At 42.2% G+C, this 16612-nt stretch overlaps 1 protein-coding gene across 8 annotated transcripts in view; it reads left to right on the forward strand.

The window, feature by feature from the left end:
* Positions 1-16612, forward strand: part of EHBP1 (EH domain binding protein 1) — a 234136-nt gene that overhangs the window by 100146 nt on the left and 117378 nt on the right. For 4 of the 8 annotated variants that reach the window (XM_059828420.1, XM_059828424.1, XM_059828421.1 and 1 more), the window contains exons 7-9: positions 1412-1516; positions 2219-2341; positions 11921-12173. In XM_059828420.1, coding sequence (XP_059684403.1) covers positions 1412-1516; positions 2219-2341; positions 11921-12173 — 481 coding nt within the window. The remainder of the gene's footprint in view (positions 1-1411; positions 1517-2218; positions 2342-11920; positions 12174-16612) is intronic. The other 4 variants (XM_059828423.1, XM_059828425.1, XM_059828426.1 and 1 more) reach the window with 1 other exon arrangement.

Raw genomic sequence — 16612 nt, forward strand, 5'->3', positions numbered from 1 at the left:
ATGAGGTCTCCCCTCAGCCTCCTCTTCTCCAGACTGAAGATCTTGCTCCTTGTAACTAGTTCACAGGACGAAGATTACTGTATGAGAGTCAGTGGCAAACGTTCGCTTTCCCAGACAAAAGCTGTATGAGAAAAAGTCATGTTCAAAACATCGTTGTACTAAAAGAGTTACGAAGAAGTAACTTCTTGTGTAGACAAGAAATTGAAGTATAAAAGAAATCCAAGAATGATTGGCATGAGACGTGTGCAGTAAAGGCATCTACGTAGCTTTAACTTCCTGGTGACACCAGAAGACATCATCCGTTTATTTCACTGGGAAAAGACAGGAGATGAAAAAACCTGTCAGCGGGGCAATGATCTTCAACAAGCGGGATCATCTCTCCTGCGCAGGTTTCTCCTGCCGGTTTGTCAGCTGGAAGGGCAGGAAGGCTGTCCCCTCTCCACAGAAACCTTTGCTTGAGGTCTTTCAGAGATGCCCCAGGCTCAATCCCCATTACTACTGAAACTGCACTTGTCAGATGCTGTGGCTAGGACTGCTTCAGCGGGGGATCAGAGAGGAATTCTTCCCCTTGGGGCAGAAGCCACTAAGACTTAGGTGGGTTTTGTTTCTTTCTTTCCTTCCAGAATTATGGAGGCATCGACATCTTGGCTAGAATTAAACATTAATACATTTTTAAAATTATTAGTTCATGGCAATTCAGAGTTCTCCACTATGGATAGAAGGTGAAACAGGATTTTACCAAACTGGAAAGTGTTACTTGCGTAGCATTACGGCGGCAAATTCAACCAATATATGCGTTCAGCGTGCATTCTCATAGCACAATACTGATCATATCTTGTAGAACTATTAGATAAATTCAACTTGTTGTAGGTCAGAATTTAATGGTGACTGATTGTAAATGTTAAATAATCAGAGTGTGTGTGTATAAATAAATAAACTATGTAAAATGCATGTGTATGCATTGGTTTCCTGTAGTCTTACGGGTTTGGGAGGGAAGTAAATTGTTCTGCGGCTGTTTTGTGTTGATTGACAATGGTTTAAAGTTCAGGTTTTCTTCACGAGCAGGAAAAGTCTTTAAATTATGTTGAGTACATCCAGGTTTTGAACTGATGTGCATACTCATCCTCATAAAACTAATCGCTGTTACTGACACTAGGAATCTGGCAAGGTTTTGTTTATGTCTGTTAACTGGGTTTCTTGTTAAATTATCACTGAAGCACCTACACGGGTGCCTTACTGTAGGTATATCATTGTCAGGACTCGTTCTAAATGTATTCTTTTAATTAACTCTGTCTTCTCTTTTGCCCTCTCTTTCCCTCCCTCTCTCTCTTTCTAGTAACAGTGTTCGTTCCGCTTCTGTTTCATTAAATGCCCTTGCCTTACGTTTGTCTTGACTGGCTTCTATTTACAGAAATTGTAAACCAGTTGAATGCTCTGAGCAGCTTAGATGAAGATCAAGATGACCGCATAAAGCGAGCAAATATGCCTTCAGCTAAATCAGCCAGTTCCTCTGAAGGTCTATGAGCTTTCCTCCTTTCTTTCTGTTTCTGATTGTCTGTATTTACTGCGACCTGTTACCTTTTGACTCCTGCTTGTATTCAGCTGTCAGTTTTATCTCTGTGCTTCCACCCAGCATGACTCTCAGTAATTTGTAGTGCATCCAACAGGTAACAACATGATAGAGAAAGAGCCAATGTCCTCTACAGCTCCGTTGTCATCTGATAATGAACAAGAAAGAAAAAAAATTACAACCCCCCCCCCAGACCCCAAGCCTAAAACAGTAGTTGTGCAGTCAATAATACTTGACCTCTCTGACTTGACAAGATGTCCCCTCTCTGATTTTACGTGCATGTTACATCCAAAACTTAAAATTTCCTGCCGATAGTTAACATGTATGTGAACAACCAAAAAGAAATTGCTGTGTTTAGCTTGTTAGATGTTCTGCAACATTCAGTTAATGAAGATAATCGAAGGCTTTCTTAGTAGTCGTTTCTGTTACGTAACGTTCTGATCAGCGAAGAGAAGTTTCATTCATTTCATTTTTTTTTTCCTCCTTTGTTGGTGTACTACTGAAGTGCATTAGCTTAGTTGTGCAGTTCATGCCATACCCTGGTGCAGTGTTTCGAGGGACTGTTGATACAGGGCTTTTTTTGTGCTTGAAATATATTAGATGAACAGTTTGTATCTATATTAAAACAATATTCCAACTTGTTTCTAGAGCTTATCAATAAGCTTAATTTTCTGGACGAAGAGGAGCAAGACCTGGCCAACTCTAGTACGAACCCTTTTGGTGACCCTGACACTGCAGAGTTAAATCCATTTGGAGACCCTGATGTAGAAGGTAATAGATCTGAATTGCATAATTAATGTTAATTGCAAATGCTTAATGAAACATGATTGGTTTTTTTTGTAGGGCTACAAATGAAAAATGTTATTTTGGTTAAATACAATTATTGCATGCAGTACTGAGGGAGCAATAGCTGTGATCCAGTTGCTGCTGGAAAATGGATTTATCCTTTGAGTCACACCCTTATGTGTATTTGCCACTGGGGGCTGTCAGCTAAGAGTTGAACCAGAGACTTTTAGAGCTGTCAAGTGTGTTACCAGTACTCACCTCGTGGTATAAATGAGCAACGCATACTGTCGAGTGCCTCTGTTCCACGTGGATGCTGGTTTGTATCAGAACTTCCTTCACTGCATCACAGCTATTCTTGGTTAGCACTAATCTTCATTATTATAATTTAATTGTATCTCTTTCATTCTTTTTTTGCTTTTATGGCTTCCTCAGTTAAGCCTTCTGGCATCACACCTTGCACCACGTGGTAGGTGTTAATCCCCGTTCCAGACCGACATGCCCATTCTTGTTCTGTTTGAGTGAGAAATACAACCCCTATAAGTTTTTAATCTAATAAGACTTTGGCCATAAGGCTGGAAAGGAGCACCAAGACAGCAGGCATCTCTGCTGTCCTCAACTCCATGTCCCAGATATGCAGGCTTTCATCTGCTGCCATCAAAAAAAAAGGGTGTATGGCTTTCTTAGTTTGCAGCTGCTCGAAATGCCAATCCATAGTTAATTCCCAAGTTTGAAGCTGTACTCAGCCTTTCCTGTCCAAAGCTCCAAGACTTTCCTTCCCACAGAAAATACCAAGGAGCATTTGCCACCTTCAACCAAACCCCAGGAGCCACTCTGTAATGGCGTTGGAAAAGAACCACACTGAGCACAGAACCATTAAGGTTGGAAAAGACCTGTAAGATCATCAAGTCCAACCATCAACCCAACCCCACCATGCCCACTAAACCATGTCCCGCAGTGCCACGTCCACACGTTTTTTGAACACCGGGGTACAGCCACGGGATTTCTGATGCCGGGTCTAACAAGGATGCATTTCTGAGCTGCACTTTCCACCTGTGGTTACTCTCTTTCTCTGGTCAAGCTGAACGTTGACTCGCAATGTGGCTTTTCTGCCTTCTGAGTCCACAGATGCCAGTGTGGGTGGTGATCTAAGTCTTGTCATGCTTTGGCTGTGGTGTAGTCTCACAGCTTGTATTTCTCAAACAGGGACATTGCATTATCTTCTGTATTTGGCCATTGAAGCAATAAAGGCACTAATGCCGGGCCCCTTCTCCCTCCTGTAAAGTTGTCAGGTGTTTCTAGAGCTGCAGAAATGCATTGCTTCTGCTTTGTAGATACCAATATATATAGGTGAGGTTCTCGTGTCTGGATCTTTGGCTTCATTTCCTGTCTGTTCCTTGGCTGTGAATTCCCTTAGGATCACGGACGGAGGCAGAATAACCAGGGATAGAAAACACCTATTCTCATCCATCTAGTTGTCCATACATAAGAGACTCGGCCTATATTCCTTTATTCCTTCTCTGCTCTAGAAAGAAGAGCTCCCTTCTCCCTGGAGAGAGCTGTGCAAGTCCCATCCTATGGAAACTGCAGTTTTCCAAACCCAGCTTTTCCTTCCTTTCCAGAGAGAACCTGCACTGGCAGAAAGCAGCAGATCATCTGACCACAAAATATAGGGACTAAGAATCGATTCCTTTTCACCTCAGGGACAGGGAGTTATAAACTGGTGGTGTTTCTTAGTGCCGGACTAGCTTGACACCTCACGTCAAGTTCCTTACGAGCAGCCTGCATCCAAGGCTCCAGCCTACTCATGTTCCCAAAAGACTCGCAGTATGCGTGGGGCATGTTTTTTCAGTAGATTCTGGTCCCTTTGGTGGCATCTGGCCTTATACTGTGACTGCACAGTCATGGACACTTCTCCGTTCCTCTGAGTCCGTTCTGTGTACTTGGACAGTCTCAGGGCTCAGACTGTTGGGTCCCCAAAGAAGTCCCATCTATACTGCTGCTGTGGGCAGAAATGCTGAGTTGTTGGGTGTGTGTGTACCAAATATTCCTCCCACACATTGTCGCCATCATCCAGCAGTCAACGTACAACAACATGACAGTGATTTTGATAAACAGGGTGTCACTAGATTCTCCCTACTGTGTCATAAGGTGTTTTTTATTCGGGAGGGATGGAGCTTCTGTCAGGTTCATGTGACAGGAGTATGTCTTTCTGGAGCACTGAACCAAGTGGAAGATCTGGGGCATTTCAGACTGTCAGACAAAGAGTGGGACATCTGGCGTGGCATTTTTAAAGGTTTGACTTTATGATTAGTGGCTCCCCAGGAATTCTTCTAGTCACCTGAGACACCTCTGAGAAGTGCAGGCTCCTCCACTCCAGAGGTGTCTTCTCCCTATAATGGGCACCGGTTGTGTTCATCTTCCCTTGCTTGGCCTCCTTGACATGTATCTTTCCTCCAGTCCTCTTCCTTCACAGAAAGTTGAGGAGGAAAAAGAGGTGCTGAGACGAATTAGTTAAGACAGTTCTGGTCTTCAGCAACAGGAGGAATCTGCTATGTATGTCTTTGGCTGATTGGGTCAGTATCTCTACGTGGGGTGCACCTAGACCTTAGCGTTTTGGGGGGATTTCCCTTTCTGTTAGACTACATTTTGAAGCTCCACAATATTGTGGCTGTTCTTACCCTGTCGCTCTATGGCAGAAGGCTGCCCTCTTTGTTTCCCATTTGGCCGCAAGTATATTCCAGATCACAGATCATAGAATCATTTAGGTTGGAAAAGACCTTTAAGATCGAGTCCCACTGTAAACCTAACCCTGCTAAGTCCACCACTAAACCATGTCCCTAAGCGCCTCATCCACACGTCTTTTAAATACCTCCAGGGATGGGGACTCCCTCACGGTTTGGGACATTTCTTCTACTCCGAGACCTCAGTGGAACTTTCATCACTGCCACCTGTTTGTAGGAAGCTCTTGGAGACTATGCCTGCCCATTTGCTTTTGCATCCTTAAGTGGATGTGACCTTTTTGGTGGCCACCCCAAGAGCTTGGGAGCGTGACGGAGGTTCAGGAGTTTAAGGCAGACTTTCTCCTACAGGCTTAAAGAGTCACATCACCGGTTTCACTTGTCCTGTGATCTGCTTAAATCAAGAGATGAACCCGTTGTGCGTGTAGGGATGACGTGGTTTTCAATTCAGTACATATTAGTCTGCGTTATCTTTCATCTGGACAAGGCAAAATCTTGAATTTAGACTTTATGAAAGTTCAGAGTCTTTCCATAGGATTTGTTACTTAGTTTCCCCGAGATGTGCAGAGCAGCCAGCTGGAGCCTCCTTTCCTGAGCACTTTGCCATCAGATGCTAGGAGGCACGATGTGCCGTTGCGCAGAGATATTCCGGGGATATTCCTATCAAGCCTGTAGCCTGTGTGCTTAGTGAGAGAGTGCTTAGAGCCACCCAGGGTATGAATATGTATGTATTGACAGTCACTCAAAGAGAAAGGAGGATTACTTGCCAGTAGATATCCGTTTCCTAGACAGATATTTCTTGTGCCCGTTCACAAACCAGCTACTTTCCCTCTATCTTTCTAATCCCGTAATCACCTAACCCTGGGAATGCGGGGTGGAGAGAAACTAAAGGCTCCCAGCATCCCTGCGCACACTGTGGGTGCGGTGCGTGGCAGAGGGTCATCAGCAAGCTGTCTCTGGATGCTGCTGTGGTTTAAAAAGTCCTTAGTGTAAATGATCTTCTATGCACAGGGGAGTGAATGTGCATATGAACAACTCGCCCCAAAAAATCTTCAGCTGTGTTTCTTGGTTGACATGTCAAATTGAGGCTTATTCCCTCTGTACCTGGTACGTCAGCTAGACATTAGAAATCTGGAAAATCAAAAATAATCTCTTTGAAGAGTATATCTCTACAGCTTCATACTAGACAGTATGTAGATGATTGTATGAGGACTGCCTTTTGGATTGTCTTTCTGTCACGTTACAATAGAACTCTGAAATCAGTTAATTTTTGTGCAAAATATTTTACTTGGGGAAGTCAACGCATACAACAAATGCAAACAGAAAACATCAACATGCTTTTGGCGCTCCAGATATTTTTTTAATTAGGTGGGGAATGCAAATTTGGAAGTTGCATATGACCAATACAAGTTTCCTGCCACGCATCTGAGACGTGAGGGTAACTATTTGCTGGCACCGCCTCGCCCTTTTCATTTCAAACAGCATTTACTTTACCCATGTGTTTCTTTACCTTGTGCGTAGGTGTTCAAGGAACGTGTGGACGAGGCATTGTGGGACATGGTTTAGTGGGCATGGTGGGGTTGGGTTGGTGGTTGGACTTCATGGTCTTACAGGTCTTTTCCAACCTCAGTGATTCTGTGACTTGTGAGCTTCCTGCAGCATGTGTTGCACTGCAGATGAAAACAGTGCTACAATGTGGTGCCAAACCCCAGAATCCTTCTAGGATTCCTAAGGAGAGCAGTACAGGAAGAGATGTAGAGGAGAAGGATTACTCTGTCCCTTCTCCTTATATTTCTTAATGAAATGTAATGTGTTGCTGGTGCGCGTATTAATAAAAGTATTAGAAAATCATCGGCGGTGTACAGGGATGCCCGTCATTATGCTTTCTAGAAGTACTGGGAAGTTACATTTTTATTCCTTGTTGTTTGTTCCGCTGCTCCCATCGCCATCGTGACTGCGTGCCTGCCAGTAGTGCAGTCACTGGCATAACGAAATATCTTTCACATGTGGCTGGTTCTTTCATCCTCTGCCAAGGGGAAAGTGGTATGTGTCATGTTTTGGTGGGGGTTTTGTTTGGTTTGAAGGGATGTGTCACAATATGTTTGTGTTACAAAAGGCAAGTGGGTTGAAGGGCAGGGTGATTTTTGGAGATCCTCTGGGAACTAGAAGGCTGATTGTGCAGAAAGGTAGTGCCAGAGTGATTGCTATCACGAGCAGTCTTTCTCAGTGGAGTTAGGGCAAGTAATGTTTCCAGAATCTGGCACAAGAGCAGCTGGTGCTTCTGCTGTAGTAATCCTTCCACCTCTCCTCTTGTCACTCCTACCCCTGTGGCTTTATTACTTAACCATGCAAAATTATTGGGTGTTTGACCCTTGGAGTGCCAAACTGCAAGCGTCTTTTTCTTTCTTTCTTTCTTCTTTTTTTTTTTCCAATCACTGTAGAGAACTGCAATTAAAAAAATTGAGTTCCAGCAGAGACTGGCGTCCTGTGTTTTCAGCTGTGATTAATGAGCAGGGGGAATCTGTGTTAATGCCGTAGTGTAAAATCAGCTTGAACGGGGAAATAAGCCCCTCTTAAGCTGTTGCACGTTCAGTGCCCCAAAATGCGCTTCCCAACACCATTAGGTCTTTAGAAAATAAGAGTGTCGTCGTTACAGAGGAGGTAACAGTGGCTGTAGTTTTAAGAGCAGTGCTGTTGGGTGACCGTCCTAGCAATTTAGTTTGTTATAGAGAGGCTGACGAAGTGGTGACCAACGCTTGACATGAAAGCTGGGCCTAAAGGGTTTCAGGGACCCCCTGGGAGATAGCCTGGCTGGGTTCAGGTGGGGACACTCGCTGGGGACCCTCCCTCCTGGGGGGACACTGAAGGAAGCAGAGGGGGGAAAAAAATAAACAGTATCCTGGATGACAGGAGGAGAGAGAATGAGCAGCCAAGTGAAGTGAGTTCTGGTTGAGCCCCTACAAAATTCTGCCTGTAAAAGTTTCTTGCAAATGGTACTTTTAGAAGCTCTTTTCATTTTAGCTTGCATCTAGGATTTTGTGAAATCTTTTAATTAATAACAAGCCAGAAGTCTCTGAGCACTGATCTGCAATGCTCTGGTCTAAGGCCAAACCTGTACTTACTGTTGAGCCAATGAAGAAGAGAAAGAATTTTGTCCTAGTTAGGGTTACAGAGCTTGAGCCATAGTGTTGAAATAGAAAGACTTGCAAAAACCATTTGCATTGCCCCTTAAAATGTATCAGATTTAAATAGGCGTTTAACTCGTTGCTTCCAGGAGACATTTAAATGCAAATTAAAAATAAAAGCTTACAGTATAGTTTTAGGAGATTGTTTCCCTGCATGTTTTTAACTTCAGGAAATATTACTGACTTTTCTTCTAGTAATATTCATTCAGATTTGTTTGAATTGTGAGTTATCAGCAGGTTTTGCTCAGATATGAAAAAGAAATGCGTATTTATCAACAGATTGGTGTGGAGGTGCAGTGATCCATCAGCTGGAGTGGCAGGAGCAGGTATTCGTAGTCGTGCACTCTCTTGATAAAACATTTCAAGATTTGAGCAAAGTTTAAAGCAGCAAAAATTTTGGTTAAAACGCTGTCAATAAGTTGCACAATTTGACCAAGACATACATCCGTTATTCTTCTGCATTTCCTTAGGTTACTTCTGCTTTTTATATGACTCTATCTTTTGAGGGCAGATCTCAAAAGCTTTTCTTCTTGGCTTAGGTCATCAAATCACTAAATGCGTGGGTAACATTTGAGCGGTATTCTGACTACCGTGAGCTTCAAGTCAGGCATATCTGTGCAGTAAGGGTGGGTTTTGGCTCACCTGATGTCAGACATTAACAGTTTGAACACACGCCATAAGCTTTGCCTGCAAAGGGGTCTCGCTCAGCTGCGGGTGCCCACACTGAGGACATCTCAGGTCAAGCAGGGTGAAACTTCCGCTTGCCATGACCACCTGCGCTGGACACTAGAGCGATGTAAGTAAGCCAATGTAGAACCTCTTTTCCAGTTTTAGCTTAAAATAAATGAAAAAATTACATTTAAAATGTTGGGCTCTGCTCTGTTGTATTTCATCTATAATACTGTCAAAAGATTCTTGCTTGATGTGATCATATTTGTGTTTTCAGAATTTCTGCCTTGGATGATTTCTTTTCCCTTGTCAGTTAAACCGGAGACCTGCAATATTATTTTATCGGGGCTTTCTCCGAAACATCTTTCTTATAAGAACGCGGGCTTACGAACAAATCACCACCCATAAACCAGGGTGTGAGCTTAACAGGCATCACCTACTGTGCAGTAACTACCCTTTCTCCCAGGATAAGTGCCCAGTAGTTTATTCCCTTTTATTAAGGGATAAACATGTATTTACGCTGGCGTAGGAGCAAACAGATACAGTACAGCTGACATACTGCAAATACACACCCTGGTTTGTCCTGCAGCAGTTTGTCTGTGTGTCCATCTCCTAAGACACAGCTGAAATGTTGCATTAGGACATTCAGGTGAGGCTTAACCAGTTCAAACACTAACAGAACCTCTTTTTTAGGTTCAGCTAAGACTATTATTGCAAGCCTGATTATTTGGTTTTTTACTGTTAGTCACAAGGATTTTGATTAATTAGTTCTTTTTAGAACACATTGTGATAGTGACCTGACCATTAAGCATAATAATGACTTCTTGTGATCTCACTTTACCTTTGTCTCATCCCATTTCAGTGCAGTGTCTGGTTTACACTTCTTCTCAGTCTCCGTTTTTGCTCCAGCTTTTGACTTGAGACAGTCTTATGCGCGTTCTGAAATTGAAGTTAAACATAAAAACTTCTGAGATACAGAAGCGATAGATGTCTACTGTTTATATTGCTGCTTTAATGCTAACTTGGACCAGGTTGCTGAGGGAGTAAGAAACTGCAAACCTCACCTGAAACTAAAGGAATTTTAAAACAAAATTATCTGAATAATCACCATAGGGAAATCCCACAGGCACAAGCAACTGTGTGTAGTTGTAAGTGTGTCTACCAGTCAAAATCTGCAGCATTGTCTGGCAAAATACAATTTGATTTTGTTTCACCCAGCTGAACTCACCCTCAATCTCAGATGATTTACCTCCTGAGGGTTCACATTGGGCTTAAGTAAGATGTTGATTGATTTATTCTGTTATTCCAGCCAAACCCATTTGATTTCTACTTTCTGACCACAGAGAAATGAGCCATCGCTTCAGAAACAGACCCTTAGAAATAGTGTAGAAGACAGTATGGTAACATAGTCTTTGAGGTTCAAGCGTCAAGAACCAAGAAGAAGAGGAGCACTAGAAATTTGAGGTTCTTTCTAAAACGAAACCTTTCCAGTCCCGCCTAGGTTTCAGCTATTCTGAGAAGGACTAAAGCTTTTCCCGCTCCAAGCCTTTGCCCTGGTCTGGTGACTGGTGACTACTCCAGTGCGTAGATAGGCGAAGCTGCTACCTGCATCTGGGGACCGTAGTCCTGTCCAGCTAGGAGTGGCTCTCGTTCAAACTGTGGCTTGTAGTCAGTCACACTAGGCGGGGTAGGGCTTTCCATCACCTTGGGCTGTGCTAATGGCTGGAGACAGGGGGACCTGGAAGTTTACTGGCAGAGTAGAGGACACTTCCATCTTCTAGCAATTCACTTCAGCACATCATCCATCCAAAGCCAAGTAACGACAGCGCTGCTTCTTTCGCTGCCCCTTCCCTTTGTTAGTTGTGCGACTAGTGATTCTGTCTGCCCGAATATTTGTTCGGTGACAAACACACTTGGAACTCCATCTTTTTATTCTTTACAGCCTTGCTACAAATAACTTCTAGAGTTTTTCTTTCAAAGCCCAAAGGTGTGCTTTGTTCAGTTTAGTAACCATACGTCTGAAAAAGAAACGCTTTTCGTTAAGAATAACGTGGGAGTGGTTATTGAAAATTAGGTTTTAATGACACTACATTGAGGTGCCTATTTGCATAGATTTTGAAAGTACATCAATATTGAACTGAGCTTCTGAGCATTTGATGCTGCAGGAAGAGTAAGATTAACATCACTAAGTGTCTTTGTAAGAAATGTTGTATTGCTGTATGGGGATTTGTATTATTCAATATCCAGCAGCCATTCACCTTTGTGTAACGTTCCTTCTGGAGTGTCTGTTACTCTAGAGAACTGCATGCAGCTGCAGGTTGCTAATAACTTTTTGTTGTACAGCCCAAATAATAGATGAGTAATTTGATTATCTGTTGCTTTAGGGTTAATTTAAATTCATTTTTACTGTGAGACTATGTATTGTTACCAGGAGCAGTTAGCAGTGAAAATACGTGTGTTTTGAAATATAATTGCTGGTCATACCTAATAACTGATCTTTAGTTCAGTCATTTTAAGAAATGAAAAGACCACCTGCTTACTATCACCATTTTTAATATCCAGTAAAAGTAATTTAATATTATTAAAGGCTCAAATAAATAATTAAGAACATTTTGTTAGGATACAGATTGGCTAATAGCTTGGGAAAATGTTTTAAAATCTGTTGTGATACCATTTATATGACAAATAAGAAAACTAATAACTAATTAGGTTGGAAGAGCTTTAGTAAGTGAGAAAATGAAACCTGTTCAATATACGCTAGATGAAATGACCTTTTGAAAGACCTATTTTTGAATAAACAAGGTTACTCTGTAAATAAATAAAGCATGAAAATTCGTCTAAGGCTAGGACTTTATGTATTGAGAGTTAAGAAGCAGACCTTTTCGTAAGCTTTCAAAATATAAAGAGCTGATAAAACGGTGTCACATTTTCTCGATGTTAAGTCTGTTTAATGACTTTTTGTTATTTGGTAGAACCGGACACTGGAATAGCTTCATCTTCAAAGGCGGAAGAAAGTTTCTATGCTGACAATTACAATCCCTTCAAGGATGAAGATGCCCCAGAGTACTTGAACCCATTTGATGAGCCAGACCCTGAGCCCGAAACATTTGTAACTGTAAGAGATTCTCCTCCACAACCTGCAAAAAGGAAGAACGTCAGACCAGTGGATATGAGCAAATACCTCTATGCAGATACCTGTAAAGCTGAAGAGGAGGAGCTAGATGAGTGAGTATGATTCTTCATCTTTCAGCAGCTTTGGAAGCATTAGTGGGATCCCTGGCTTAATCTTGGTGTGTTGGGTTCAACCATGGTGATCCTTAATCCCTCCTTAGGCAGCTCAGTGGCAGGAAATGCCATACCGCCAAGTCATGCTATTCAGCTGAACGTGACCAGTTAGGAAGCTTTTCTTTGCTTCATTGATAGCAAATGACTTGATAAGGAACAAGTCTGTGTGCCTTTTTGGCACTTCGGGCCCTGCCGATTGCAAATGAGCCAAAAATGGAGGAGCTGCAGAGCTTGGTCCTTCCTGTCCTTTTTGCCATTATTTTTACTACATAAAATAGTCATTTTTGTTAATGATGATGGAGAGTTTGTTTTATATCGGTGCAGTATGTAAAAAGGAAGAGTGTTTTGCAGTCTGCGTGGCACGTTTTCGAGAGTCTCATGAAACTGAATCTCTATATGGGACAGGTAACACCATATGCACTTTCTTAGGTTGTTTCTTTTATCATAACCACACATCAAACTTTTATAAACTCATACTGACTGCCTTGTAGTATAGTCTAGAAACCTAACAAGGAGTGAGAGCTTTTTGCAGTAGCTGTGCAGCTCGGGAGGTTTGAAGGTATATACTTACTCCTTGTTTGCGGTCATTAGTCATTAACCACACCACTCATGAGACAGTTTATGGTGATTACATCGGAGCAATTTTACAGGCAACAACTGTAATTAACACTTAGTTTTACATTATTTAATGAGATGTATCATGGCGTGGCATTTGCATTGCTTTCACAGTTAATACAGGTGTCATATCATCATCTTTGTGTTTCTCTGTTCAGAGCTTTGTTCTAGGAAATTGAAGGATTCCCGTGCAATCTAATAGAAGTATATAAAGGATCGTTTTTTTCCTTTCAAAGCTCTGCGCCCATGGATTTGTTGTTGTTTGTTCTGTGATTAAAAATAAAGGGCATTGGGGACTGTCATCTCTGCCAGCTCCATTGATCAGGGCGCTGCCTGAGCGAACAGAGCGGAGTGTGATCGCGTTGTTGACGGTCACACCAGGCATCCCTGATCGTTCACTGATCCCCAGAATCCGCGGGGAGAAAAAATAGGTGTACTTCACACCCGCAAAGATATGGGTATAGAGGACAGCAAAGACTGAAGAGAAGAGCAGAAAGGGCAAAAACTACACGGATGGGCAAGTGAAGAATTTTCTCTGTTTTATATTTATGTTCGTATTTCCACCCTCAGCAAATCTGTGCCAAATGGGCTTGCAACAGTGTTGTAACGGGCGGCCTTGTTTTTTCTGTGTACTGGACTGTAGATTTCTCTAGCCCTTTCTTTACAACAGCCGTCATCTTATTTTAATGACCCCATTTGCTTTATTCCTTTTGGGTTTTTTTCCAAGGATAAAAATAAACTCCCCATAGGTGGATTCTACCTGAACACAAATCTGCTCTGTGTTTTCATTATAAAACCAATCTCCCATGGAAAGACGGAAGCATAAGGAGTCAGAAAGCACTGTAAAATAGTTTTTTACGTCTTTTCCGTAAGTTTTTTATGTCCTGACCCCTGAAGTAGCTTCCTCTCCACATTGTCCTCCCAGGTTACAGCAGCGCCATGTCATTGAAAAAGGCGTGGAGACCATTTGTTAAATGTATTGGGTAGAAGTGTGGCAAGGAGAAGCTTTGAATCTCTATACTGGAACGCTCTGGAGGAATAAGTGTGATAACAAAACTCCAGTCTAGGAACACAGGACTTGTGATAACTAACTCACACCTACAAGCACTATTATGCCTTTCCTCATGTCATTAATCTTCAAATTTTTCAGTAGAAAGTTTCTGCTAAGGTACGGTACAGCGAGCACCAAGGATTTTCATAGGCAGTGCCAGTTGGTAGTTTTTGAGTGCCCTAAATCATGAGGGGTTTTGTCCAGATGTGTATTGTTTCTTATCTAATCTGAATACTGATGCTTTTATTGTCTACGTAAGTGGCTAATCTTCTTCCAAATCCTATTAAAGTCTAGGCTTCAGTGTCAATTTGTGGCAGAGAGTTCCACAAAAACCCAAGATCTTACATGAAATGTGTTTCCTTTTCTTGGTTGTAAATAAGTTCCCTTTCTAATCCCATACACTGTCTCTTCTGCTGGCTTATCGAAACAATTAGTAGTATTGGATTTATCTGCTGTAAACAGTTGCTGTGTTGTATATCTCTGGCATGTTCACCATTACTTGTCACTTGTCGGAGTTAAATGGTGCTAACTTTTTCAATCTCTCTTCGTACAGAAGTCTCTTCATCTCTCTAATCATTTTCACCGCACGTCTCTGGACCCTGTTATTTCTTCTGCTATGTATCTATTTTAAGATGTGTTGACTTGGCCTGAGCAGTGTGTTCAAGACAAGGCTGAACAACAGAGTCATATCACGGCATTAGAAAACTTTGCATATTATTTTCAGCCTCTCTCCTAACATCTTGCCTTTTGATCTTTTGTTTTGTTTTGGGTAGTTTTTAATGATTTTTGACTACCGCTGGTCTAGTGCTTTTCCCAGGAGTGGTTTTGAACCTGAGGGATGGAAGGCATGAGAAATAGAAGGCCCCTGAAAGACATTTACTGTTGCTCAGGAAATACGATGTATTTTTATCCCTGTGTCTTAAACGTTCCATTGGAGTTCGCTTAAGGCACCACTTGGCATTCCCCTCTTGTATTTTGTGTGAAATGCAATGACGTGTCGTGGGAACGTGGACACACCAGTTAGCATCAGGACCCTCGTCTTGGGCTCTGCTTGGGCAGATCCCTAGTTCTGGTTCTGGACTCAGAGCTTACACAAAGTGCCCCAAGAGCTGAACTCTGACTCCGGTTTTGTAACAGACTCTCGTTGTAATCTTGGAAAAGGTACTTACCCTCACTGCGCCTCTCTGAAGGATTTACCTTGGGTAATTGGCTTAATTGAAACCTATTTCACTAATGGTTGTGAAGATAACGTACGATTTCACAACAGATGTAAGCAAAGCACGGTCACAAGCATAAGCATAACGAGGCGTTGCGCGGTACAGAGGGACTTAGATCATCCAGTACATAGACTCTGCTGTAAAACTACACTCTCAAAACATACCTCCTCTGGCCAAATTCTCGTACCTGGCTAGAGATTGAGACCACCTTTTCCTTTTGTTAGGTTGGGCATTTGAATGGTAGTGTAAAATTCTGCTTTTGCCTTTTTGAATTTGGTACATTAAAATCAAGATGGTAGGTGGCTACCTGTCGATAAAGGACTGCACACCTTGCTGAGTTAAGTTTAATTGTTTTACAATAGCACAGCTTACAACTACTAATCATGCTTTCAACCTTAGTACTTCTGATTAGTAATGTTGCCTGATCTTTTAACCCTACCACACTGACAGCTTTGTTTCTCCTCCTCAATAAAATGTGGATTTTTTTTCAGTTAACCAGTAACGCTGATCAAAATCATTTTTAAATTGGTCAGAATAAAACCTCCTTTCAGATATTATTTGGCTGTGTGGCTTCTTATCCCGTTAATTATTGCATGGCTTAGAATAATGCTGTCTAATCGGAAAGACTATCGAGTTGCCATCTCTTGAAGCTGCCTGGTGCACAAGAAGCCACAAGCCACCGCGCTGCCAGTGACAGCTTCATACCGGGTTTGGGTTTTTTCGTTTTGTGGTGGACAGTCTAGTATCTCTTTAGGCAAATCGTAGTGTCTGGATCAATTAAATAACAGAAGCAAAAACTATGGGAGCTGACCTCGGAGAAAAGCGCTTTAATATTTTTCAACCAAGGCTTTCTTCAGCCAGGCTTTTCCCATGCCCAGTTTCTTGTATAGCCCTCGGGGAGCTGTTGGCCCAAACTCTGCTACATGTATCAGACCCCTACGACTTCAAAATTCATAGCCTCTTTGGGCAAGAACTGTTTTGTTTTGTTGTTGGTTTTTTTTTTTCTGTATTAAACTTAATTTTTCAAAAATCTTTCTCAATATTTGTGAGACCAATTACAAGTGATGCGGAGGGGAAGGTGGAAAGTAGTGCGTGTGTGTTCTGCCCGTACTATGGCCAAAACGCGGGGCTTTCGTCTGGCTTTCTAGCAAGTTCTTCTCTAGGAAATAAAGGCAGTCACTTGTCCCTTATAGCACTTCCTTCTGGTGCCAGCAGCAGGGTACAGTTCTTCACGATCACGCACGCAGCGCAGACAGTTCTGGAGCGTAAAAATTCAAAAGGTGGTTCCTCCAAACTTGTTTTACTCTCATTGATAAGGTGGTGGTGGGTTTTTTCTCGCACTGAATTCATTTTAACACCTTTACAAATACACCTTTCTCATTCCAAGTAAGGAGAGGTAAATGACTTCCCTGCCAAACAGGCTGTGTCTGTTGGCCGTGCAGAAGAACTATGTTGAACTAAAGAAAACCTTGTGCTCTCCTGTAGAAAGCATTGTT

Source organism: Gavia stellata, chromosome 23, assembly GCF_030936135.1.
Source record: "Gavia stellata isolate bGavSte3 chromosome 23, bGavSte3.hap2, whole genome shotgun sequence".
Lineage (NCBI taxonomy): Eukaryota > Metazoa > Chordata > Aves > Gaviiformes > Gaviidae > Gavia > Gavia stellata.